The 27,507-nt window shown below is 39.8% G+C and overlaps 1 protein-coding gene across 4 annotated transcripts in view; it reads left to right on the forward strand.

Annotated features, from left to right (window-relative positions):
* SPINK5 (serine peptidase inhibitor Kazal type 5) overlaps positions 1–27,269 on the forward strand; it is a 67,134-nt gene extending 39,865 nt beyond the window's left edge. For 3 of the 4 annotated variants that reach the window (XM_036013795.1, XM_036013798.1, XM_036013797.1), the window contains 16 exons: positions 1,851–1,978; positions 2,516–2,582; positions 5,100–5,227; positions 6,731–6,830; positions 8,281–8,408; positions 9,134–9,203; positions 10,328–10,455; positions 10,614–10,692; positions 12,744–12,871; positions 14,048–14,117; positions 14,800–14,889; positions 14,986–15,113; positions 15,957–16,035; positions 20,867–20,997; positions 23,667–23,796; positions 26,940–27,269. In XM_036013795.1, coding sequence (XP_035869688.1) covers positions 1,851–1,978; positions 2,516–2,582; positions 5,100–5,227; positions 6,731–6,830; positions 8,281–8,408; positions 9,134–9,203; positions 10,328–10,455; positions 10,614–10,692; positions 12,744–12,871; positions 14,048–14,117; positions 14,800–14,889; positions 14,986–15,113; positions 15,957–16,035; positions 20,867–20,997; positions 23,667–23,796; positions 26,940–26,954 — 1,599 coding nt within the window. In that variant the 3' untranslated portion in view covers positions 26,955–27,269. The remainder of the gene's footprint in view (positions 1–1,850; positions 1,979–2,515; positions 2,583–5,099; positions 5,228–6,730; positions 6,831–8,280; positions 8,409–9,133; positions 9,204–10,327; positions 10,456–10,613; positions 10,693–12,743; positions 12,872–14,047; positions 14,118–14,799; positions 14,890–14,985; positions 15,114–15,956; positions 16,036–20,866; positions 20,998–23,666; positions 23,797–26,939) is intronic. The other variant, XM_036013796.1, reaches the window with a different exon arrangement.
* Positions 27,270–27,507: the final 238 nt, after the last annotated feature.

Below are 27,507 nucleotides of genomic sequence, written 5' to 3' on the forward strand. Positions count from 1 at the left end.
GTGTGGCCTAACAGCCTTATTACTGATGATGTTTGTAGTAATCAGTGAGGGTATGTATCATTATCTGTATTTTAAAGAAGAGGATTCAGAGGCTCAGATAGGAAGTTAGGAAACATAATTAGTAATCTGAGAGCAAGCAATAGACCATAAATTCTCACTTTAATGCCCATGCTATACTTAAGATTTTACACACTCTTCTAATTTGTAATTTTCCTACAGGCTGTGCTTTAGATCTTTATTATTTCTTTCCTTTATCCTTTTTTCTAATTGGAAAGATCTCATTTCTTCTCCCTGCTCTCATGTTTGCTTTCTACAATCTACTCCCAACTCTAAAGCCAAGTAATGATTTAAAATCCTAAGACAGGTAATGCCACCCAGTGTCTTCTCATCTCACTCAGAATAAGAACTTATGTCCTTCTAGTGGCTTACAATGCCAGACGTAACCTGACACCTCTCAGACCTCTTTTCCTACTATTCTAATCTTTGCTGCCCTTGCCCAGCCATCTTGGTCATGTTGCTGCTCCTTGGACATGCCAGTCCTTGACTCACGGCTTCCCATCTTGTGGAATCAGTAGCATGGTGGTTAAAAACCTGGTCTCTGGACTCAGACTGGGTTCATATCCTAGCTCCATCTTCCTACCAGTGGTCAGACAGTTAACATTTTTGTGCCTTAGTTTCCTTATTAATAAAATAAGGATATTGTTAGTAATTGCTATTATTATCATTGTTATTATTATGCCCCAAGGAACTTATCCATGTATAACAGCACAGTTCCTCATATATGTAAAGTCGTCAATATTGTACATACAATGAACTTTACCTTCCACATGGTCTTGCTCATACTCAGTCATGAATGTCCCTTCCCTCTATCTGTCAAAATTCTGACCACTTTTTATACCTCAGAATAAGTATTAGCTGTTCCCTAAATATTTTTTCCATTTATATAATATGCTTAATAGCTCTCTCATCTATTATGCCAATGATTTTTCTTTATTTCTCAATTATATCATTTGCTTTATTTTAACTTATAGATGCTTCTGTGTATTTCTTCACCAGAAACCAAAAACTCTGTATGGTCTTTTATGGTTGCTCTAACAAGCTTTACTGCAAGCTTGGTAGATTAAAAACAACACAAACCTATTATCTTATGGTTCTTTAGATTAGAAACCTGGCATGCATCTCACTGGGCTAAATCAAAGGGTTGGTAGGGCTGTGTTTCTAGAATCAGCCTCTGGGGGACAATTTTTCTCTTTGCTTCGTCTAGTTTCTAGAGGCCATTCATGTTCTTTGGCTCTTGGGCCCCTTTCATCATTGGCAAAGCCAACAATGATGCATCTCAGACACTTCTACAGTCACATTCCCCTCTCACTGTCTCATCTCTCTCACTCTTCCAGTTTTAAGGGCTGACCTTTGTGGTTACATCGGGCGCACTAGAAATATCCAGGATAGTCTCCCCAGCTCAGTCTCCCCTTCTTTAATCACATCTGAGAAATCTCTTTGCCCTGTAAGGTAATATACTCATATTTACAGGTCCCTGGTAGAAGGGCTTATACAAATTTGGAGTTAGGAGCTACTAACCTGCCTACTCCAAATTTCCTTACAAAAGGGACAAAAAATTATTTGTCTTTATACCTCTTACAGTGCCAAGCAGAGACTAATATTTGCATTGAACTGAAGTTTTTCTAATAAGACATGTAACAACAATCTGAGAAGCCTCTTGGCTAATATCAACCTTCTGCCATGCATCCATTATGTGTTGGGGGATTCTAGCATCATTTTCAAAAGGATAATGTGGGGGGAGCTTTCCAATATTTAGTTACCTGATTCTTAAATTCCCCCTCATTTGGCAGGAGCTGTGCAGTGAATACCGTAACTACGTGAGGAATGGACGACTCCCCTGCACTAGGGAGAACGACCCCATCGAGGGCCCCGATGGGAAAGTGCATGGCAACACCTGCTCCATGTGTGAGGCCTTCTTGTGAGTAGAACTTGAAGGCTGTCTTTGCATTGACTTTGGGGATTTCCTATTAGCAGGCCACAGAGGCCACACATTTCTTTGTAATGTTCTCAGTGTTCTGAAAGGTACTTGACCCACCATCGAAGGAGGACCATGTGCTCAGGAGAAATTCCCCAGAATGAGTGGCCTACAAAGCTGGGATTTCTGTTCACTGTGTACATGTGGTCATGAATAATCCAAAGATATAATCATTGGGCCTAACAAATTTGTTAATATCTAGTCACTATTTTTAAGTATCCTAGCTACATTCCAGGAGAACGAGAGTATCTTTATTTTCTAAAGGGAATATTATCGTGAAAATGTATTTACTGCCTTACTGTGACATATGTGTCTTATTTTTTAAGCAACACTTAAAGCAAGAAGAATAATATGGAGGGCGCGCATTAACTTTCTACTTCAAGGCATGGAAGGAATGGATATTTCCATCTGGAGAGATTCCCCTTTAGGATAGTACGTACTGGGTGCTAGGGGTGATTCTTCTCCTTCTCTCTCTTACAGCCAGCAAGAAGCAAAAGAAAAAGAAGAAGCTGAATCCAGAGCAAAAGTGAAGAGAGCAGCTGAAAAGGTAATTGTCCTGGAATGTTCACACCACAAAGAAAGGATGAGGTTTTGTAGCTTTCCTTTAAAAAGAATTCATGAAAACACTGAAGGCCTATGTGAGAGAATCAAGGTTCATGTAGTCCAGGGGTTGACAAAGTTTTCTTAAAGGGTCAGATAGTAGATATTTAAAGTTGTGGCTATTCAGTCTCTGTCACAAATAAACTGTGGTACCTCTAAAGTAGCCATAGATGACATGCAAGCAAATGAATACTGATGTGTTGCAATAAAACTTTATTTGCAAAAAAAGGTGGTGCATCAGATTTTCCTTGCAGGCCATAATTTTACTTGCAAACCCCTGATTTACTTCCTTCTCAATTTAAAAAAAAATATTGATTGATTTGAGAAGGAGAGAGACTAAGAGAGTAACATCAGTTCGTTGCTCAACTTATTTATGCAATCATTGGTTGATTCTTGTACATGCCCTGACCAGGGATCAAACCCTCAACCTTGGTTTATGTGGATGATGCTCTAACCAACTTAGCTACCTGGCCAGGGCCCATTCCCATATTTTTTAAATGACATTTAAAACAGAGAGGAGGAAGAACTTGTTTAGAAAGGTAGTGGGAGTATTGATATCAGAATCCGTATCTTCATATTGCACAGTTGAAAAGTGGAAACAATGGAATTCAAGCCTAGACTTGCTGACCCCAATCGAGCATCACTTCTAACATACTGTGTAGTCTAGATGGCCGCATGTGCTCCAGCCGGGTGTGTTTCTTGCTTTACCTTTAAATATTTCTGGTGCAAGAATTTTGGGGGGAAACAGTAAAGCAACTTTCCAAAATAATATTTTCTTGATTTCAAAAAGACTGATTCCAAGTAGATTTTTCCATCTGTAGTAATTTCCTTGCCCCCATCAAAAACTATTGGTATTAAAAATAATTTCTAAACAAAAGCATCACACTTGGGAATCCTGTATGATTGGTATTATTTACAATTTTATTTCTCATAATTGTGAGTCTGAATGTAAAAAATGAGTAGCTCACATGATTCACTTTTTAACATCTACAAGAGAAGATTCTTCAGGATGAGATGATTTCTGATTCCACATTAGCTGCTACCAACAAACTGTCCTCTTATATGCTATGAGAGGATAAAATATCTCTTTTGCTAACCATGACCAGTTAGGAAATCTGGCAGTGAGCTAAGGGAAAACCTCACTGTTGTCTCATTGATTTTCACCTTGAATTGAAAGATACAAACAAATGAACAAAACCCCATAAATTCCATCCTCATTGCTATCAGTAATTAACTCTATAATCTTAAGTGATTTGCCTATTGTCTATCAATTCCTCATAGAACCCTGGAGCTAGCACCTCCTGAATACCTCCTAGTTGTTAGTCATGGTAGATCTATATACATGTATTATCTTACATCATTCTCATAACAATTCAGGACACACAGTGAGTACTTAATGCATATCAGGGCCTTCATTATTTTAGCCAAGTCGAATATACTATTACTACTTCCATTTTATAGATGAGGTGACTGAAGCGTAGAGAGGACGCACCCCCCCGCCCCCATCTGAGGTCTCTCGATGGCAGGCTGGAATTATAACTAACAATGTGATACAGCTGTCAACACATCAGTGCTTGTCCAGACATGCCTGGAACGTTATATTAAATTCTGTAGGAGAGGGGAAGAATTCAGAATGAGAAATTGTACAGATTGAAACAGAATGACTGAGGTATCTGGGGATGTTTAGCTCTTGGCAGAGAACAATCAGAGTCATGGGAGAAGGACAAGAAAGCTTTCTCCAACTATCTGAAAGATTCTCATGTGGAAGAAGGAAAAGGTTCTGTTTTTCTGAGGGAGACATACTTTGTCTTTGCTTACTGGTCTGAAGGAACATATTCATCCTAATTGCAATGACATCCAGAAAAACCAAACCCTTTGAGTAGGGATCCTATAGACTGTATTATTTCCTAAGATCCCCCCAAAATAGCACGCTGGATAATCTGTGGGAACTATCCAGTAGAAATTTTGGAATGAATTGTATGGAGGGTAACGGACTCCTTTCACGGCAGGTGTGCCTATGCAAGTTAGATAACTTTCTGGTAGTCATGATATGAAGGGGACTGAGACATAGTAAGGACGATTGCATGAGATGAACTTTGCAGTTCTATCTAAACCTGAATTTTTTTGATTCTATGTCATGTTCACTGTTTTTTTTTCATCATAACAAAGATGGACAGTAAAACCCCGAGTAAGAAATGTGACCAGTCCTCAGAGAACCCACTTTATTAAAATATTCTTGCTTGTTTGTGATTTCAGGCTCAGTCTGAATTTAAGGGCTAAATCTAAAGGAAAAAGAAAGATAAACTGCCTTCTAAGTCAGCATGCTTAGTAGGAATTGAATGATACAATTGCTAGAAAAAATCTTTAGGTTATTTTCTCTTTTTTCCAGGAAGCACTTAGTAGGAGCCCAACAAAGTCATTTCCAGGAAAATAAACAAGTTATTGCCTTTTCTCCTCCATTTAGGATATGTGCGGCGAATTTCGGAGCCTTTTGCAAAATGGAAATCTTTTCTGCACCCGAGAAAATGACCCCGTGCGTGGCCCAGATGGCAAGACCCATGGCAACAAGTGCGCCATGTGTAAAGCAGTCTTGTGAGTGCACTAGGGAGCCCTGCTGGGGGTCGGCAGTGTTGGGGAGGCAAAGAGCCGGAAAGACAGTAAATAGTGTATCTGTCCTTTCCTTACATAGGAAAGCAACAAATGATTATCCCTAAAGCATATAAGATTCATAATTCTAGAAATAGACATATGTTAGACTCTCATCACATTCTTTATTAGTTCTCGGGTACAGCCTTTCAGTAGCTCACAGCATCTTTTTTGATAGAAGTCCTTTGCTGTCAGTTGGATCTTTTCTCTGGATTATTCTGTAATTCCCACTGGGGAGAAAACACACTGCTTTTGAATAGCAATATAACTCCTCTACCTACATTTCTGAAAATACCACATTTTCAGGAAATGAAAAATAGCTCTTTATACAATGTTTGGAAGTACAACTAAAATATGTGTTATTCAACAGTCCTTTGCTGAACATCTACAATGCCTAAGATGTACAATGACTACACAAATATGAATGAAAGAGTCTTCCTAGAAATCATAGCATTCACTAGAGATTAGACATGGGCAGTAGTTAATACAATGGGAATTGCTAAATGAAAAATGATGTAGACAATGTGTTATGTTCCTTCAGGGAAGGGAAAGTTAATTGTTTTATGGAGGAAAAGAACTGGACCTTATTGTGGACAGTACTGGAAGGAATGAGAGGAAAGAGGGGTACAGCATAGGTAAAAATCTAAAATTAAGAAAACTGTCATCTGTGCAGAAAGGTGCAAGTTATTTAATTCAGTGAGAACTTAGCTACTTCACCAGCTTTGAATGCCAAATCAAGAATTTTAACTCAATCCTATATAGAGTGGAGAGCTGCTAAAAATTTTAGGTAGGGGAGGAAGTGGCATAAATATGGCTCTTTTAGGAAGATCCGTATGTGGGCAGTAAGAATGAGAATGAGAGAAGGGAGGGACAAAGGTGAAGAATGCTAGAGGTGACAGTAGGGATTTGCAGTGACCCGGTGAAAAGTAACTCCAGTAGGGCGATGGGGTGGAAGGTGAGTGCATCATCACGGGAGATGTCAGGAAGGTGAAGTCAGCATTCCATGGCCACGGCTATGTGAGCTGAAGGAGAGGGAGTAGTTAAAGGTGACTCTGGTGGTTTGTTCTTCATGAGAGGTGGAGAATCCAGGAGGAAGAACACTTTTGGTAGAGAAGGTAGTTATTTTTGAATCTCATAAATACAAGATGTTTGAGAGAAACACTTGGAGATTCACAGTGAGGCTTCATGAAATGCTGGTTAATTGCTCACTCTGTTCTTGCTTGTGACTTGTAAAATACCCTTTTACTGTCATGTGGACTCTTCCAGGCAAAAGGACTCCACATATTTCATCTTTCTCATTTTCAAAGAGGGCCTGCAACATAGTCGATGTTCAATAAGTGCTGGTGAATTCTATATTAGTCTAACTTGGTCAGGTGATGAGAAACTTAGAGATGTGCACCCTGCTCTCCGTAATCTATTATTCCCTCCCTCCCACTTTCTAATTTCCAGCCAGAAAGAAGATGAACTGAGGAAGAGTAAAGAACAGGAAGGTCAGAGGAATGCCAAAGAGCACGGTCCCAACGGTGGTGGTGGAGGAGAGAAAGCTCAGGTGAGAGAACCTCTAATGTCGTCACCAGAGCAGGCTCACCTCGCTGACAGTCGGAGCCCCGCATAGCCTATGGTGGTACAAGGTGAACACGTGGAGTGCTGAGTTGGAAAGTGTCCTTGGAAGAATGGGGGATCGTCTCCTTAACCCTGTAGGGTAGTCCCTCAGCAATGTTAGTTTCTCTAGGGCTCATTTAGACTTCTTTAACCCTGGAAGAATTAACACAATGACCATATCCCAGTCTCCTGGCTCCTCCTTCTATAGTCTGGCTCTCACGTCACTCACTGGGGACAGGTGGGTACGTGGTATAAGTGTGGAGCTGTTCCACATCAGCGTCACATGCTCTTCATTTTCTTTTACCATTTTCTCTTTCTCTGAATGGAGTCACTTTGTTGTGGTACACTTTCTGTTGATTCAAGGCAGCGTAACAGGGTGAAAGACATAGGTTTTGGAGTCAGATAATGTGGGGTACAACCCTGCCCCCTTTCACTGAGGACTTGTGAAGCATTAAACAGATCAGTTCATCTCACGGAGGTCTAATGTCCCTGATTTATCAGTACTCTTACAAGGATAATGTAAAATAATTGGCGCAAGTGTTTAGCACATTTCCAGAGATATTTTTGTCAGTATGACAGTGTTGCATGCAAGCTCACACCTCTGCTGTGTGAACCCAATCTCATAAGACTACAGCCACCTTATTGCCCTTCTTATGGTCTTGGGCTATCAAGGCCCTCTTTGCTTCCAGATATGATGCAGGCCCAGTATTTGCCATTTATAAATTCTGGCCTTTCTGTTTTCCCATCTTTTCTCTTTTAGGAGGCTCAGTCCTCATTCTCAAGTGATGGGTGTGTTAAAGACCCCTTTTCTGTTTTCTCCATAATTTTCTCAAGCCTCTCTTTCTTGACATTTTGCATAACTTTCTCCCAGCCTTTCTTTCTCCTTTCTATCTAAACAGAAGTCAATAATTTTTTTAAAGTTCAAATAGCAAATATTTTAGGCATCGTGGGTCATGTGGTCTCTGTTGTAACTATTTAACTGTGCCATTTTTGTGGGAAAACAGCCATACATAATATCTAAATGAATGAATGAATGAATGAATGAATGAGGATGTTTCAAATTTTATATGTAAAACTTTACATAAAAACAGGCAACAGGACAGATTGGTCCTTTAGGCTGTGTCGTTGGCTAACACTTGATCTGTGCTATTAAATTTCAGTCAGCTTTATCCTTTCCCTGTATGGAACCTTAAAAGCAACATAATTAGGCAGGACAACTGACCTCTTAGAATATGGGTGATTCCAGTCCCCTGTTTCCTGTAGATCGCAATCCTAGATGTTAGATTCCTTGTAAGAGAAGGTAGACAAGAACTTTTCTTACTCAAATTATTAGCAAATTTCGTAACGATGTAACAGACCAAGTAAACCAGAAAGCCTGCCCTCTTCTCCCTTTTCAGGACCAGTGTGCTGAGTTTCGGGGTAATATGAAAAACGGCAAACTCAGCTGTACTCGGGAGAGTGATCCTGTACGTGACGCTAGTGGCAAGATGTACAACAATAAGTGCTCCATGTGTAAAGAGATACTGTAAGTACTGCTCTCAGCCGGCTTGTCTAAGAGATAGCCACATAGTCCTCCTGAATGAATGGCTATTTCTCATTTACTGAAGGCTCCCTCCATAAAAATTCTTCTTTTTGCTAATTCCCAAATATTATCTCTTTCTCTTGCTTCCCCTAAGGGATGGGAAGAGGTTAAAAACACAGGTGTTTTGTGTTTTTAATTTGTGTTAGGACATGGTCCTAAGGTACTTTCCAGATTACTTATGTTTTTTCTCTCTGGGGCTCCATAGTTTAAGAAATAATGTTATACTATTGTTGACCTACAAATCAAGGAAGTAGAATGGTGAGTTAGTGGGGAATTAAAAACTATAACTTATCATGAAAAGGTGAAATAACTGAGGAAGCTGGGCTTGGAGACCTGAAACTTGCTTGAAATATCTGAAGGGTTACTATCAGAAAGATGTGATGGATTCAGCAGGCTTACTCTGTGTTGTCCTGCGAATGTGAAACAAGACTGAAGGATGGAAGTCAGAGGGAGATGCATTTGGACACAAATTAAGGACACTTTGAAACTACTTGGCTTGATCTGCCTAGAATATCCACTTGGGATAAGGGAGCTTCTTAGGGACTGAGCCAACTGTCCTCCATGGGGACATGCAGAGATTCCCTGTCAAGGTTTAGGACGTGGTGAACTCTAAGGGTCCTTTGATACCTGAGCGCATGTTAACAAGATGACTATTGTTTCTCTTCTAGGGAAAGAGAAGCAGGTGGAACAAATTACTCTGGCTTCAGATCAAATGGGACTGAATCAGAATCAGGGAAGGTGAGGCATTATAACCAGGTGTCAGAAAGAATGGTCTTTCTGTAAGTCAACCCTCAGCCGTGAAAAATATGGAAAGGGGGTGTCAGTATTGCCAACCAAGATCTTGCCCTTAGATCAGGAACCATCATGAATGTAAATATCACTGGTAACTTGTTCGGGGTGGAAATGTAACACCAAGTAGAAACCTTTCAGTCCTACCCTTTACAAAGCACTTTTACAAATAGTAATTTATTTAATTCTTTCAAGACCCTGTCAAATACAATTTTTAAAAAAAATTATGGGTGGGTAAAAGGAGGCTCAGTGCTGTAACAAACTACTGTCAAGAGCAGCTTCAAACAACACACATTCATTGTCATGTATAGCTGCAGTTCGGAAGCCCTGACGGGGTCCCCTCGTGTTAAAAATGAGGTGTGAGCAGGGCTGCGCTCCTCTGTGGAGGCTCTGGCTCCCGGCCTTCTCCAGCCTCTAGAGGCTGCCTGCACGCCTTGGCCGGTGGCCCTCCACACTCGGCCGTGACCGTCTGAACCTTTTTCAGGCCATGTAACTCTGACACCGACTCTCTTGTTGCCCCTCCATAAGAGCCCTTGTGATGGCGTCGGGTCCACCCTGATAATGCAGAGTAATCTCTCCGTATTAAGATCAGTCCGCTGATGAGCAACCTTCATCCCATCTGTGACCTTAATGCCACCTTGCTGTATGAGCCAACATAGCTGCAGGTTCTGGCTGTGGGAGTCTTCAACGTGCTGCCCCCACAGCAAGGTTCAGGAGCAGCCTGACTTTGAGTCAAAAGTTCAGATTTTCTTTCTTTTATTTTTTTTTCAAATACAAGTGAAAGCTTGTTTAGAAAGTGGCAGAGGTAGAAGAAGTGAGCCAGCTGAGCTGTGGGGGCACAGGAAACAAGTTACAGAGGCACCAAAACAAACAAACAAACAAACAAACAAAATAAGAAGCCCTTGGAGCTCAGGAGAAGGAAAGAGGCAAGGAAAGCATCCCTGGGGGAAGGGACCAGGGAAAGGCTCAGGCAAACACCAGAGAGAGAGCTGCCAAAATCTTCCGATTTTTCCAGCCCAGTCAAATACTGTGTGAAAACAGCCATTGTCAATGTAATCTTTCCTTCTTTTCAGGACAAGTGTGATGAGTTTAGAAGCCAAGTGAAAGATGGGAAACTCATCTGCACCCGAGAAAATGACCCTGTCCGTGGTCCAAATGGCAAGACACACGGCAATACATGTAATATGTGCAAGGACCAACTGTGAGTATTTTTCAAAAATGGGTCTTGAATTGTGAATCTTGAAGTATGAGGATCATTTCTCATCAGTTTGAGCACAAGACATGTTTTGCAGACCTAGTAATTCATGACGTGTTTGTTGACTTTGGTGGAAACGTTTCTTTCCATTTTTTTTCTTCCAGGGAAAGGGAAGCAGCTGAGAAAAAAAAGAAAGAGAAGGATGGCCAGCAAAACTCAGGAGAAAGGAAAGAGGAAAACCAGGTAATGTGTTAATAGTTAAATCAAGATGATTGTTTGTGTGGTTAATGTATGTAAACAAATATTGTTGCAGTCACTGGGATATAATGGTGGTAAACCAGAAAGACGTGGCCAGATGTTGGGAAGAGCATGCTAACTGATGCCCTGGGCGCAACTCCAGTGCAGTTACCACATATTTGTAGGACCAGTGACAACTGTCAAATTATTGTTATCAAGTGAATTTCTTTTTGGAGTTCTAAAACAAAAGTGGAAACAAAATAACCAAGCAAATATGTATCAAAATTACAAACGTTACCTCGGATGGGTGCAGGATAATACAGTCTGGACTTGGCATTACAGTGCCATCTTGTGTTCACTTTTGGGCTTTAACACGTGGTGGTCAGTGCTTTCCTCCACCAACACACAGACTAGGCCGCACAGAATCTCTTCTGCTCCATCTGTGAACTCCAATTAGAAAAGTAAAATAGTAATATTTCCCCAGGAAGGATTTCCCATCAGTGATGCAACTTTTCACTAGGTTTATACTGACTAAACAAAAGAAAACATTGATAGTAACTATTGTTTAAAAAATAAGTTGGGGATATCTGTTAGGCATTTTGGCAGATGAATGGTACTGTGAAAACTTTTTATTGTATAACTTCAAAAGACATCTGCTGGCTGTTTGTTCTATTTGTAATCTTGCTCAGTTTTTCCATTATTTACTATCTACTCTAAGAATGAATGGCAAACAAAACATGCTCTCTATCTACGTATAAAAAATGTCCAGATGCTGTGCGTATGTGGCAAAAAAAAAAAAAGGAGCTGTGGCCTTATCTACGCATGCAAAATGAAATAAGCCTAACAAAGCATTTGCATCACTATATTTAAACCTCCCCCAAATCTATGCATTGGGTGGTGGTGTGCATGTTCCAGTTCAGGAGAACTCAGAGACATTAACTATAGACAGATAATAAACAGAAGATCCCAGGACTGCACCCATAAAGCAAAGGCTGCAATACAGGAAGATGGATGCTATTATAAACATATATGCATTGGTATGCTGGGCACCTGGAAAAGGAAATCATTCTAGTAACTTCTAAATATGGTAGCTGTGAGCCTTTTAATGTGTTAATTAAACACTGAATTCCAGAGAATTTTTTAAATGCTCAGAAAAACTAGGTCTAGAGTTGTTTGGGGCCATCACAATGTAAAGAAAGAAGGATAACTACAGTCTAAATCATTATTTTTAAGGTAATCTTCCCACACCTCTGTTTGGCTATTTGGGTTAACGGGTATTCAAGACAAACTTCTGTAGATGTCCAAAGCTTTCAATACAGGCCAGATCCTGTGGACTCAGTTCCACTGGCTTCTATTTAAGGTTCTTATTTTTCAATGAACCAAAAAGACAGCTCCATCTTCTCACAAATGTATAGGAGTTTTATTCTCTGCCAGGTAAAAGCAGTGAAGAAAAGAAGATTAGCCTGGTTGTGAGTGGGTTTCTGATCACAAATCCAACATTAACTTTAGTTACTTAATCTCTGCAGGCCTTTATTTTTCCTTGTCTGTAAAATGATGATAATGAATGTCTATCCCACAGGGTTTTTAAGACCACCAAGGAAATCTGTTAGAGCACCCAACAAAGTGCCTGGCATGTGAGACAGATTTGATTTAAATGTTTTAAAATTATTATTGAGGGACAAAGCCGAAAGTTTACGTCTCACTGTGTTTTACCCACAGAGCATCTTTTAGTGCATGCCAGGGCTTTCTCTGCAGGGGGTATGAGTACAGTTGTAGAGAGACCGGTTCGGGCTCAGCCCACTCAAAAACTGTAAAAACGGTATGGGCTGTCCTAGGAGGTAGTTACATTCCTTGGGGGCAAGACAGTTACTGAAGAAGGATTCTGCAAAGATAGTGAATTATGTCCCTGTGAAATATATTCCATCTCTCTAATTTAATTTGCTGTAGATTTCCTCCCACCTTCAAATGTTTTGAGCTTAGGTCTTCCCAACACATCCCGTTTTCGGTTCTTCGGACCAGACTCTCATATTAACACCTCCCTTTGCTCCTGTTGGCAGGACCGGTGCCATGAATTCCGGACCATGGTGAGAGATGGGAAGCTCTACTGTACCATGGAAAACAACCCAGTGCAAGGCCCGGATGGCAAGATGCACGTCAACAAGTGTGCCATGTGTCAGACCATCTTGTAAGTGAGGAGGCTTGCCGACCCATCTGCGTGCTGGGCCTGTGGGCCTCAAAAACAGTTCCTCTTGCTTTAGAATACCAGGCATTTGGCATCACACATAACAGCTCCTCACTTGATAAAAAGACAATACGTTTTCAAAGCACTGTCCCAAGAATTTTTTTATTTTAATTGTTGTTCAAGTATAGTTTTCTGTCTTTTACTCCCATCCTAGTCCTCCTCAGCTCCTTCCCACCCAAGAAATTTTTATTTTGATGTGGAGCAGCATAATCACACCTGGAGCATGTGAGACTGGGGGAGCTATTGGGTTGCATCCAAGTCTAGACTTGCAAAGAGGAAGCTTATCAGCTAAGGAATACAGGGCAGGCCAGTTCCCTGTACAGACACCCAGCTCCTCGTGTATGTAAAGGGAATGGCAGTTTCACAATAGTTTGGATAGGGATTTGAGGAGATAATATGTGAAAATGCTTATAAACTTTAAAGCACTGAAACTATGTAATGAACAGTCAACACTGGAGACTTTAGTTGCACTTTTATAAAAATGAGAAATGAAGCAACTCTCTATGTGAAACCCGTAAGTAGAATCTGCTAGAGGGATCATCTCATCCTGACAGATTAGTAACTCAGTTTAGGAAGTCTGATAGCATTGCCACAAATGCCGAAATTCCAGCAAACAGAACTCATTAGTAAAGAAAGTATTTTAGATATTTGTAAATATGCTAAGCAAAATAAGCCAGGTGGTAAAAGACAAATACCATATGTTCTCACCTTTAACAGGAACCTAAACAGCAAAACAAACAAACAAGCAAAATATAACCAAAGACACTGAAATCGAGAACAGGCTGACAGTGACCAGAGGGGAGAGGGGAGGGAATTTCAGGGGAATTTCAGGGGAAAAAGGGAAGGGTTTACAGGAACAAGTATAAAAGGCACATGGACAAAAACTGGGGGGGGGGGTGGAAATGGGAGGGAGGTGGGAGGGCTGTATGGGTGGGTGGGCTGGGATGGGAGTAAAAGATAGAAAATTGTACTTGAACAACAATTAAAACAAAATTTAAATAAATAAATATGAGAATGCAGAGTTAGATTTGCTAATGTTTAGAACTGGAAAAGTACTTGGTTAAAAAATATTTCAATAATAACTGGAAAAACTACTCTTATCTTTTTTTTATTCTACAGTGAGCGAGAAGCTAATGAGAGAAAAAAGAATGAAGAGAAATCACGTGACAAGTCTTCAAGTGATACAAAGGTTATTTCTTAAAAGATATGAAGAAAGCTATTTTACTTTTCAGCTTCAGATCTTGAATTCTCTCCAGTTTTGGGATAATGAAGATGCTAATCTTTTGCCTGAAAGAAAATTGATTTTGCCCATGTTGTCACTTTGGGTATAAAAAGATGTTTTTCTGGCTTTGAGGTTTAATGTTTTTCTGAATTTTGTAGAGCACTGTCTTACAGTGTATCAATCATTGTTTTTGTGTCTCCTCTTGGAGGAAACGTGGGTTGAGGAAGAGAGCGTAAAAAATCCGCTACAACCTCCCCTGCACACTCCTGTCTGATACTAAATGTGAAGCGAGGGTGCAGGTGGCTTGTTGACATTGACTTTAACCATCCGGGTAATACACACTAGTCTCAAAGCCTCCCCTCTAGCTTCTCCCTTGATCCCCTTTTCTGTTTTCTTCCGATGATTTTCTCAGCATCAGCAAATCAATAGTGTGCGTGCATAATGCTGCCTTTTCTGTTTGCTTTTCAAGACAGCAAAGAAGACATGTCATTCAGTCTTTTCACAGCGATAACCCATCCCGTTTGTAGGGTTAGACCCCCATGAGAGCATCCACAGGGTTGAGGAATGCGGGGATAGGAAGGGGGAAGGAAAGGGTGAGGGAGACAAGATGGTCTATCAAGCTTTGTTTTACCTTTCCCTGCATTTCCAGGACCAGTGCAAAGAGGCCCCGAAAGGATCGGAGAATGGCAAGTTTGGGCAGTCTGGGCATTCCTCTGTCTCCGTTCACCAGATAAGTGAAGTGAGTCTGAGCCCAGAGCCCTGAGCCCAAGTTTGAGAAAACCACCAGGTCAAGAAGGGAAACAGCCATGTTCACTTCTCCTTTCTCATTTTCTAGGATGAATGTGGTAACTTTCGGCAGTACCTGAGGAATGGCAACCTCATATGCACTCGAGAGAATGACCCCGTGCGTGGTGCTGATGGAAAGTTATATAAAAACAAGTGTTACATGTGCAGAACTATCTTGTGAGTAAGAGGCCCCTGATACTCCTTCCATTTGTAGGGGAACTGCATTTTTAGAAACCGCTGTTTAAATAAATGTGTGCCTGTGAACCAGGGGGTCCTTAAAATAAGTTGTTAGAGTCAAGGCCCTTAACTTGACTCCTGATATAGGAGAAAGAGTGCTTGGGTTTGGAGACAGGAATCCAGATGTAAGATCTAGCCATGATGTTTACTAGCTGTCACTCAAAAAGAAATGTATTTCAACTTTCAAGATCATAGTTATAAGAAATTATTTCAGATTTTTGTTCCACAACTAGATCAGACTCAACAGAGAAAGCTTTTATTTTTTAAAAAAAATATGGACTTTTGTACTCCAAAATGTATGTAGTCAATCTCCAGGGCTAAGGAATTTGTTTTTAAGAAAGGGTTTCTAGGTTATTCTGATGAACAACCATGTTTGGAGACCAATGAACTTGATCAATAATGACAATGACAATAATCACAATCACCACCATCATCATCACCACCATCATCATCATCAATGTTCATTTAGCTCTTCATAGAAAGTTTTTTGAGGAAATTACCAATACCACTCTATTGTACATTCTAGAAAAATCAAAGCTCAAGGGATTTCAGCAACTTATCTACGATCACACACCTCTCAAGTTATGAGAGCTCTAGACCTGAGCCCTGCTGTGTGCTTTCTTCAACATGCCACCCTGGTCGCTCTTGGTGTCCTGTGTTTTGAACACAGAGTGTCCCGTGGTTCCATTATATTTTATCAGAGTTGTTTAACTTCCCATTGGAAGTTCCAGGGGCTATTCTCTGTGGCTATAACATTAAATTTCGTTTCATTGTCTTCTTTAGTCAAAAAGAAGCTTTGGAAAGGGCAAGACTCCAAGAGAAAACACCCCAACCTCGATCTTCTGAAGAGGAAGACAGTCTGGTAAGATGGACTTTTCCTGAAAAGCTGCTTATTAACCTAATGCACTTATTGTGGAGGCGGGGGGGCTGTTGCCTCTATAAATTGCATTTCCATAGAAAAGCCTGAGACAGGCTGATTCAGCATAGCCTCCAAGTCCTTTGAGGATTAAGCATAGTTCATGTTTGCTGAGAGTTCTGGGATTACTCACTAGTGCCTTATTCTGTGGTCTTTGAGGTTATTAGTCCCACTCCTAACCAATTTAGTACATTTTTTAAAAGATTTTATTTATTTATTTTTAGAGAGGGAAGGGAGGGAAAGAGAGGGGGAGAGAGAGAAATATCAATGTGCTGTTGCTGGGGGTCATGGCCTGCAACCCAGGCATGTGCCCTGACTGGGAATCGAACCTGCAACACTTTGGTTCGCAGCCCGTGCTCAATCCACTGAGCTACGCCAGCCAGGGCTAATTTAGTACATTTTTGACATTTTAAAAAGTGGATATGTAGTGAATGTGACATCTTCCATGTGGTCCAGGTAAGTTGCTAGGAGACTTGATTCTGTGACTTCAGCACACCAGAGAAGGCTCCTGACCCAGCTTCCTCTCAGTCCCCACCCCAAACTAAACCCCTTTCTGAGGAGTCTGGAGTGCTATGTTCAGCAAGTGCACACCGGTGAAATTCATGGCAGTTAACACTTTTTATTTAAAATATGGCTTGATGGCCATCAGTAGTGTATACCTTAGTGTCAATTAGCCTAATTGAGTTGCTTTCTTAGAGCTTTGCCAAGGTCAGGAGCAGAAGGGAGGCAAGGGGATATGAGAGCATGGAGTATATGTACAAAGCAGAGTTTCACATTTGGCCCTAAAAGGCAGATTTTTCTACCTAGTCAGAAAAGAAAAAGAAAGGCATCAAATATGAATTTTACCTAATTATTTGCCTAAGTCATGTAGGATAATAGATGAATTGTACTAGTGCAATATATACTAATTAAATATGTCTACTAAATTAGGCACTACACTAGGGATCCTGAAACAAGGAGAAGCGCTATGCACAAAATCTGTTCTTTTTTTCCCCAGCTTTATTGAGATATGACATAAAACATTGTGTGAGTTTAAGATGTACAATGTATTAATTTGATACACTTATATTTTGTAAAATAATTACCACCATAGCATTACCTAATGCCTTCATCTCCTCACATAATTACCATTTCTTTTTTTGAGGTAAAACATTTAAGATCTACTCACTCACCAACTTTCAAGCGTATAATGCAGTATGATCAGCTACAATCACCCTCTGTCCATTAGATCCCCAGAACTTGTTTCTCTTATAACCGGAAGTTTGTAGTCTTGGACCAGCGCTGCCCCCTGCCCTTTCTCCCGTCTCAGCCTTTGGTAACTGTTTCTGCAAGTTTGGCTTTTTGAGGTTTTCCGTATAAGCGATGACATACAGTATTTGTCTTTCTTTGTCCGACTAATCTCAATTAGCCTAACGCCCTCAGTGTTCATCCAAGTTTTCTTGATGGCAGGACTTCCTTCCTTCTCATAAGTGAATATTGAATAATATTTCATTTTACACATGCACACGCCACATCTTCTTGACCTGTTCATCCACTGACAAACACTTAGGTTTTTTCTGCATCTTGGCTTTGTAAGTATTAAAATCTGTTCTTTAAAAAAGCACTTTACTGAAGCATAGTTGCCATGTAAAAAAGTGCACGTGTCATAAGTGATCACACCTGTGTAAGTCGCCAGGTGCCCAGAAACCCCATCATGCTTCCTCCTAATGTACAATCTGGATTTGAGCTGAAGTTTCTCTTGGAGAAGAGAACCACATTTATTATTTATTTTGTCATCTATTTAACCATTCACTTATTCATCCTATAAATGTTTATTAAGCTCCTATTTTTCCAAGCATTATTTATGGGTATAAGAACAGTAGCCTCTGTCTGTAACTAAAACAGAACTCTCTAGACTCATGGAGTTAATTTTGGAAGGACACAGATCATAGATAACGTGAATAAATAAAATATAATTGCCAAGGGGGAAATAAAAGGGAAAAGTGGTATCGTAAATCCTGGGTTACAATTTTAAGTAAGCTATAAGGAAAGAGCTCCCTGGGAAAGGGACGCTTGCACCAGGGCCGAGAAAGATTGATTTCACGTGCGCAAGAGAGAGGAGCGCATTCCAAGGGGAGGGGCAGCAAAGCCCCGAGGAGAGCAGAGAGGCCGGTGTAGTTGACATAGAGTGACCTCAGTCAGAGCTGCAGGGGAGGAAGTCATTAAAGTCACCGGGAGCCAGGTCGCATTGGATTTTGAACACGGTGGCTATTCTTCTGAATGAAAAATTTGAAGAGGAGTGATGTGATCTGAGTTATACTTTAAAAGAGTAACTGCCTGCCTATTCTAATGAAAATGCGCTGCAGGCAGACAAGAGAGAAAATAGCTTGTTAGCATCGCAGGAATCCACAGAGAAGATGAAGTTAGTATATATGTGGAGGTAGTAGTGATGGAGGTCAGGAGGGGGAGCTGGACCCTTGTGTTGAAGGTGAAGTCAGAATTCATTCACAGTTGACGTAGTATGAAAGAAAAAGAGAAGCATCCTGTCCATGTTGCTTCTTCGTAAGGCTTTATCCTAGTCATTTTGAACTTTGTAGCAGCAGACACCTAAAAAATATGAACAATATGCATGGTCTGGTCCTGCCTTTGTCAGTGACTCGTAGAAGGTACTTCTCTAAATTCTCCTTCATACCTCTATCAGTTTGGAGCTCACATAATCCAAAAAGAATTCCATGTCGATGTTTGAATTATTTATTGAAAACAAAAACTTCATAAGAAGCTTCTTGTTTCTGAAAGGAATGTCAACAAACATTTCGATACTATGAAATGTCCTATTTCTTCTCTGTGTCTGTTTCAGAAAGTGGTTGTCACAGAACTTCTTAATTTCATCTCTGGTCACATTTATTGGCATGTAATTATTTATACCATTGACACATTTTTTTTTAATACCTACATTTATATAGTAATACTCCTGTTTATACTTAATATGGTAATACATATTTTGCAAATGGTTTGTTAATTTATTAATCTTTTTAAACAGTTAACATTTAACTTTCTTCTGTTTTCTATTTCATAAATTCCTTTTCTTGATTTGTTAGTTTTTTCTATTTTCTTTGAGCTTAATTTACTAGCTTCTGAGAAGAAAATTTAGATCATTGTTTAAAACTTCATTCTTTTCTAATTCTATAGTTATAACTTCCCCTCAAATCACTGTATTAACTAGTACAATTTGACAGCTTAAACTTTCATTACTATTTAGTTCAGAGCATTTCTGAATTCTGATTACTTTGAGTCATAAGTAATTTAGTAGTATGTTGCTTAATTTCTCAAGATGTAGGAACCTTATCACTATGATATTTATTACCAGAATTATCCCACTGTGGTCATAAAACTTATATTTTATGACTTTAATTCTTTGAAATTTATTGACACTTGCTTAACGGCCCAGAATAAGGTTTATTTGGTAATAATTTAATGTGTACTTAAAAAGAATATGTAGTTTAAAATTGTTAGATATAGAGGTTTATAAATCTCATTTAAGTCAAACTGGGTAATTTTTTTTCAAATATTCTATATCCTTTTTTGTCTGTACTATCAGTTACTGAAAGAAGTATATTAATGTTTATATTCATGCTTATAAAGTTGCCTGTGTCTACTTTCAGGCAGTCAATTTTTGCCTCATATATTTTGAAATTATACTTTAAATATGTGAATGTTTGGGATTGCTATTCATGAATCTACTATTTTATATAAGAAAGTCTCTTCTTTATCTCTGCTAATAACTTTTATCCTAAATTCCACTTAAGTGCCATTAATATAGATATATATCTAGCTTTTGTATGATGAATGTTTGTATGTATATATTTTCCATCCTTTTAATATCAGCCTATTGGTTGAAATAGAAAGACATATTTAAAGTATACTTCTTATAAACAATATATAGTTAAATCTTTTTGTCTTTCTAGTCTAATAATCTCTGCTCTTTAACTGGAGTATTTAGTCTTATTATTATTTAATGTAATTACTGCCACAATTGTATTTAAGTCGTCTATAATTCTATTTTTTAAGTTTTTCTGTCTTTTTCTCCTTTGGCCCTATTTTTCTTCAGTTAATAAAGTTATTACTGAAATCACACTTCTAAAAGACTACAAAAAACAAGTTATGTTTCCTCCTCTACATAAAAAAATTGTTTTATCTTGGGAAACATACTGAAAACATATACTGAGCCCTCAGTATTTGCCAAATGGTGTTATGCATGCATTTAAATGCATTGTTGGATTTAATCCCCTAAGACACCAACGTGAGACAAGAGCTACTATTATTCATGCTTTTCTGATGAGAAACTAAGGCTCAGAGAAGTTAGTTCAATCATTTCTCTAGTTTAGTGGCAGAGCTAGGACTCAATAGCCCATGCAGTTGGCTACTATTTACCTCTGAGTCTTTCCTTTTTAGATTGCATATAACCAATGCCTTCTTAAGAAAAATAGTGTTATTTTTTGCATGATTATCATCCTAATCTTCTTCCGATGGGCATATCTCAGTTTTTCTGTGCCCAATATTATGTAGAATTTCTGCTTTCTTATTGCTTTGTTCTTCTCTGTTTCTTGGCTTAGCTACTTATCTTCCCTACTGTAAAGAAGCCAAATCTGGGATATAAATATGTGAGTTTGCTTAACCTTCGTGATGGTTTCTTTACTAATCAGTCATTCAAGTGTGATGGAGGAAATCAGGAGGATTTCCCCTAGCTTGTCCCTCCGTAGTGCCATGTAGCGACCTGACTTATATTTTGCTTGTTCAGAATGCTGAGATATGCCTACATTACCGAATACTGCCCAAGATGGGTTACCTTTGCCCAAAGAATTTGCAGCCTGTGTGTGGTGATGACGGCCAGACGTACAACAATCCATGCATGCTCTGTCATGAAAACCTGTAAGTATACAAGTCCCACCATCGTATCTTCCAGTGTAAAGGCTCCTGAAGACAGTGTTTGCCCACAGTAGTGAGCTGATAGCTAATTGAGGTGTGCTGCAACCAGTTTACTCATCATAGCAGTTCAAAATGTAAATTTTGAGATCATTATCATTATGTAATATAGAAGACATTTGATGTTATCCCTTTGATGAAATTGCCTAGATACATTACTGAATGGAAGAGAAAGGATAAAGTGGTGGGGTTACGGCAACTAGAGAAAATCTCAGTAAGCTCACCAAATTGTTTGAGTCCGAACATCATCCATCCTTTGACTAACAAAAAAAGTTGAGAATCACTGCTATGTAGATTCAGCACAGCCAATAATCGCTAATGGACCTTATCACTACCTGATAGTCACAGGTTTCCCATCCTCCCTCAGTCTTCTTGAAGCAGAAAGCGGTCTCACGTACAAGAAAGCACACTGGAGCAAACGGCAGACCTGGTGTCTGCTCTCAGCTCTGTTCCTATCTGTGCATGGGTTAGGGTCATTCTGAGACTCAGTTTCTTCTTTGGAGAAGTGGAGAGAGTTCTCTAAGCCCACTGACTTCCCAGGGTTATTAAGAAGAATTATTCTTTTAAATTAAATACAAAGGATTGGTTTTAAGACTTTTGCTATCAGTGGTAGCTTTGTAGTCGTTTTTCTGCTCAAGTGCTGTCCTACCCTCACCTCCAGTCACACTCCTCACCTCTCCCCAGCCTCCATTTGACCAGCTTTAAATGAGAACATGGTGGAAAATCTTAACTTTTTTGCCTCACCCCACCTCATACTTACATGGCAATCTATGTGCATTCCATCTTTCATGGGACGCTGTAAGCAAGGCCCCAAATGCCAGGATGGGCCTGATATCCTACTTTGAAATCCTGGAAAAATATTTTAATTTACATGTATTCCTTTTAAGTCAAATAACTCATAAAAGACTAAAAGCCACTGTACTTGTATTCTAAGTTCATATACTTAGAATAAAATCTGAACATGAGCGCTTTATGTGTTCTCACATCACGCGGGTAGGCCCGGCACTTGCACACTCACCCCACACTGAATCCTCGCTCCCTGCGTGGAGTGGCGTTGCCTTTGTTGAACAGAGGGTGAATTGGAGGTTCAGAGAGTGCAGGTAGTTTGTTTAAAGTCACAAAGCCTAGGAAGTAGATGAGACAGGATTTTAACCTTGTTGCTTTGGGAATAATACAGTTTTCCTTTCTCTTCACTATATTACTGTTGTATACAAGGCCAGGAGTTCCTTAAAAAATTGAGAGTCAAAGATTCCTTTGACAATATGAAGAAAGTTACCTCTTTCCAGAAAAGAATAGAAAAGGAAAGGAAAGGAAAGGAAAGGAAAGGAAAAGAAAAGAATAGAAAAGGAAAGATGTGACATTAATAATTCACATGCATTATATCTATGGACACAATCATTTCTTGAAGTCCATCCATGGATCTTATGGAGTTTTAAGAATTAAGAAATCCCTATTTAAAGAAGGAGTGCAACCATTCAGCAGTTTCTTATTGTATAATGCCTCATCTTTAGCCCAGAAATCCTTCAACTTCTCTTTATTGTAAAGGCCGTCCAATGCTCTTCAAGCATTCTATTAACTATATAAACCCGTGACAAGTGCATATCTACTTCAAAGGAACTTTAGAGTCAGAAATCTCAATGATGCAAATATTAATAAAAGCATACCCCTGGATGGATCTAATGATGAAGAAACTGGGAGAGTATATTATGAACAGAAAACGCAGGCTATCCCAGGCAAAAGGAAACAGTACTGGCTTCTGCTGATTTGGAGGAAGCTGTAGGAAACTGTTTCAACTTGAGCAATGCCCAAAGACAAGTGAACTACCTCGTTAAACAGTGACTTTCCCATCACAGGAGTCAAACAAGCAGATGTTTAATATATAACATTTCTGAAGTGAGAGGCATTAAAACTCATACCCTTTGAGTCTTTCCACTTATAAAATTCAGACTACATGTTGTATCTTATTATGAAATATACTTATATATGCATTCTATATTCTATATATATTTTATGCTTATATAAAATATACTTTATAATCCCTAAGTCACATTATAGGAACTCAAAGTCCAGTTTCTCTCTGGGACCCCACTTCCCCACCTGTAAAATAAGAGCTTTCGGACTAGATCAGGGGTGTCAAACTCATTTTCGCTGGGGGCCACATCAGCCTTGCAGTTGCCTTCAAAGGGCCGAATGTAATTTTAGGACTGTATAAATTTAATTACTCCTTAACAGGTAAGTGAGAACTTGGCACTCCCACTGGGTAGAAACAAGGTGCCAGGCCAGATAAAACAAGGTGGAGGGCGGGATTTGGCCCGCAGGCCCTGAGTTTGCCTCCTGTGGACTAGATGATCTCCAAGTTTATTTCCAACATTCAACAACTCTGGAAGCATAGAGGTGAATGAAATGCGACTGAACAGACCGCAGCCTGGGAAACAAACCCAGAGCTCGATCAGAAGAGAGGCCAACCGTGGATGATGCCCGCTAGAAGACTAGTTGAATGCAGGTCCCATGCCCTACCCCTGATGTCAGTTCTGGCTTAATGCCCAAATATCACCCGCATCAACCTTCGTTTTTTCCTTTTCCGCATCTTTGAAAATGACTCTGTTCTGTTTTAGAATACGCCAGGCTAACACACGCATACTCAGGGAGGGGCGGTGTGAGGAGAACAGCATCCCAGAAACAACACCTCTCAGCACGCCAGCACCTGTGAGTACACTGGAGTCGCTGGCCACAGCCTCAGCACAGGTTGGTGGAGATAATTAAGTGATTACTGAAATATGTGGGAAGAATAATATAGTAATTAGCGTTTTTAAAGTGTCTACTGGGATTCTTAACAGATTTTTTAGTAACTGTCCCTAACATAATATACCATAACATAACATAACATAATTTCACTGAACACGTGTTTTTTTCTGTGCTCTACAATAACAAATGAGACAGAGGTCAAGAGAGGTCATTGAGCTCGGGCTGGGAACCAAAGCATCACAGGTTCGATTCCCAGTCAGGGCACACACATGCTTGGGTTGCAGGCCACATCCCCAGTGGGGAGCTATGTGAGAGGCAACCACACATTGATGTTTCTCTCTCTCTCTTTCTCCCTCCCTTCCCGCTCTAAAAATAAATAAATAAAATCTTTAAAAAAAAAAAGAGAGAGGTCAGACAGCAACCGTACTGGATTTAAACTATTTCTGTTTAGCCCTCATATCCTTACATTTCACATTGTATGAAATGACCTTCCAAAATGAAAAGTTGGCCTGTTCATTTAAATCCCCACAGGGACATTTTGACACCTGTTGCTGAGTTTGACCGTCTCCCCAGCAACGAGGAGTCTCTTCCTTTAGTGAGATGATATGTAACTTGGGGAAAAAAACTAGGAATATTCAAATAAAAGAAAATCTTTTGTTACCCCATACATATGGGTTCAAATTCCAGTTTTTGATGTTCTTCATATGTGAGACCTTTGGCAAATCACATAAATATCTAAGCTAAAGGTCTCACTGAGTTATTGAAAGTATTCAAGAAATACTGTCTTCCAAGCACTTGGCACAGTGTCTAAAAATTAATGGCATTTATTATTATTATCATTATTATTATTATACCTAAGAGACCAAAGTGTGAACTTGGAGAAACAGACCCTGGCACAGTGCTTATTTTTAATAATTTTAATGAATTTTATTTTAATAAACTTATATTTTATAGCAAATATATTTATATTTAATTACAGCAGATAATATTTCATGAATATAATAAATAATTATTTACAATTATCTACATTATTCTTTTACTCCCTTCCACTGCCACAAAAAGCTTTGGCAATAAGGCTGTTGGCCACCTATTCTGCCAAGTTTGAGGAGCTTAAGTAACTCTTGAAAGACCGTCTTCAAAAGAACTGCTCAGGGAGCCTTGTTGTGGGGAACCAGAAAACCAGGAGCTATAAGCCAGCAGCTGTGTCTGCTGGTTTCACACTCGCAGCTGAAGGGCAGGTGGAATAGGCAGAGATGCGGTGAAATCAGGAGATCTTCGTTTCTTTCTCATGTCTGCTTGGCAAAGTCATCTCTCTACCCTGGGTCTTCACACATCCATACAGAGGGGTTAAATCTTTGCTCTAGTCCCTGTACTGTGTTTGCTATCTTATTACATATAACCTCTCAGTGGTTTGCCCCTCATTTTATTGATAGAACATACTGTCCCCTCATCTCACAAGCACACCTGGCCACGTAAATAACAGAACAGGAAGGCAAAAATTACCTTTATACAAGTCCTATAGGCCACCTCTTAGAGCACACCTGGGTACAATCTCATTTAGGCAACTTGATAAAAGTTGTGAGGCTTTAGGAGGAAGTTGCCATAGGATAATACTGATAAGATATATTTATTCAAATAATGAAGAACCTTGCCAGGGCTAAGCACAGAAGGTTTGTCAGGGATCAGGGTTCCTTCCTTTCATGTTTGGGTGTTTTATTTCCACTAGAATTATGTAACAGGCATTATTAACGACAGGGATTATAAATGATGTTAGCTAATAGAATATGTCATTAGAACAAAAGATGTCTTGGGCACAGTTTCAGTTCCCTCTGTATGATTCAGTGCTGCAATTTGGGAATCACCCAGGTGGTGCAGGTGGGTCATAGCTCAGCATTGTTCCAGTAGGTATTATGGATTCAGATGCTGGAGGTTGGAACCTACTGCTTGACCATTTTGCCAGATAGAAGATTCCCTAAGAGAGTCTGGACTCCCAAGAAAAGAATAAAAGGCTGAGAAGTCACAACTTGCCTGGAGAAGTAGACTGAGGATCCTGGAACCCATACTTTTGCTTACTATCTAAGAAGGACTTCTTATTATGCAGTAACTGCTAAGATTGATATAACCCTTTAGAGTTTCATTTGCTTTTTCCTTTTGCATCCTCACAATAGTCCTATAAGTAGGGCAGGGATTATTATCTTTCCCATTTTACAGAAAACCATCCTGGAAGAAATCCTGCAGCTTATCGGTTACTCAGTGTTATATCTTGGGTCAATGCAGATTTCTGACTTGATTTCTTACATTCTGCCACCATTCCTTAAGGGTCAGGAGTCTCTGAAAACCCAGCGCTCTGGAGAAGGCATGACCTCAATTAAATAAAGATTAGCTACTTTGGCAGGAAGTTGCTATCTTGCCGATACTGTTTTGTGAGATCGAATAACTGACAATTCTCAGTCCTGTGACAAAAATTTTCAAGGCTCTAACAAGACTATAGCTTATCATTCTCAAACCAGGGGAAAGCTCACAAGTTTATTTCAGTGTGAAAGCTGAAATGGAGATTTGATTTCACAATGACACTGTTGCTAGGGCTCCAGGCAATAGTGTGTAGTTATATGGAAGGAAACTTCCTGAGGCCCTCACCCTCTTTTAAAAAGTTGTGTTGATTTAATGCTTTAAATGTTGATTTAAATAGTATATGAATATTGGGTGAGTCAGGCAAGGAAGACAGCTGCTTATATTCTTATGGCCTAAGACAAACTGTAAGTGTAAAGCATTAGCGGTAGAGGAATTGGATTTAAGTCCTGACCAACAGTGAGACCTTGGCACATCATTAACCTTCTCTGAAGCTCAGTTTCTGCCTCTGTGAAATGGTGTTCACAATACCTATCCCTCTGTACGAAGGCCACATATAATCCACAGCAGAGTTCATTTTTGTACCTGCCTCAAACGGTAGTATGTACTAGGTGCTCCATAAAGGCTCGCTGCCTCCATTGAATGAAGTGTGAAAGTGATTTTAGACTGTGAGCCCTTGACAGAGAGCAGGAATCTATGGATCCCTTTCCCTGCGGGGCAGCCATAGGTGTGTAGTCCACATGTGTACAACGTCTCTGAATCTCTGCCATCTAACCTATCGTCTTCTCTTCTAGGACAAAGGATTCTAGAATTGACGAAAGCCATGAGGGAAGATGCATATTCCAATTCTGGATTGCCTACCTTTACCATTTGTATATACAGAGAATTTTTCAGAGTTCACCTTATTCACTGTAGAAAACAATAGAGAGCTGTTGGGGGAATGGACTCACTGACTTCCGGTCTTCTCCATCTCTTTCCTCCTGTATTCTGTGAACAGAGAGCACGGAGACATCCCCACCCAGTCTGTGCTCTGCAGGCCTCCCGATCACGATATTGTTTCTGCCATTATTGTTCAATAAACGTAAACCCAGCAAAACGCCCTTTCTGGGATTTCTTTGCCACTGCCTGACTAATATGGATTTGTTTTTTTATGAAAGTTGAATAAACTCTACCCTTTTGTCTTGCTAAGCCCATTGGTGGACAGAAATTGCTCACTTTCTTCCTATTCAAGTTGTTGTCATAACTGGGAACAGAGGTAGAGAGACGTGGGGTCCCAGGCAGCCAACAGCTGTATAAAGCCAACCAGCTATGAATCAACTTCACTGTCACTATCTGTCACCTCACCAGCTCCTCAATCTGGCA

Source organism: Phyllostomus discolor, chromosome 13, assembly GCF_004126475.2.
Source record: "Phyllostomus discolor isolate MPI-MPIP mPhyDis1 chromosome 13, mPhyDis1.pri.v3, whole genome shotgun sequence".
In the NCBI taxonomy this organism is placed as follows: domain Eukaryota; kingdom Metazoa; phylum Chordata; class Mammalia; order Chiroptera; family Phyllostomidae; genus Phyllostomus; species Phyllostomus discolor.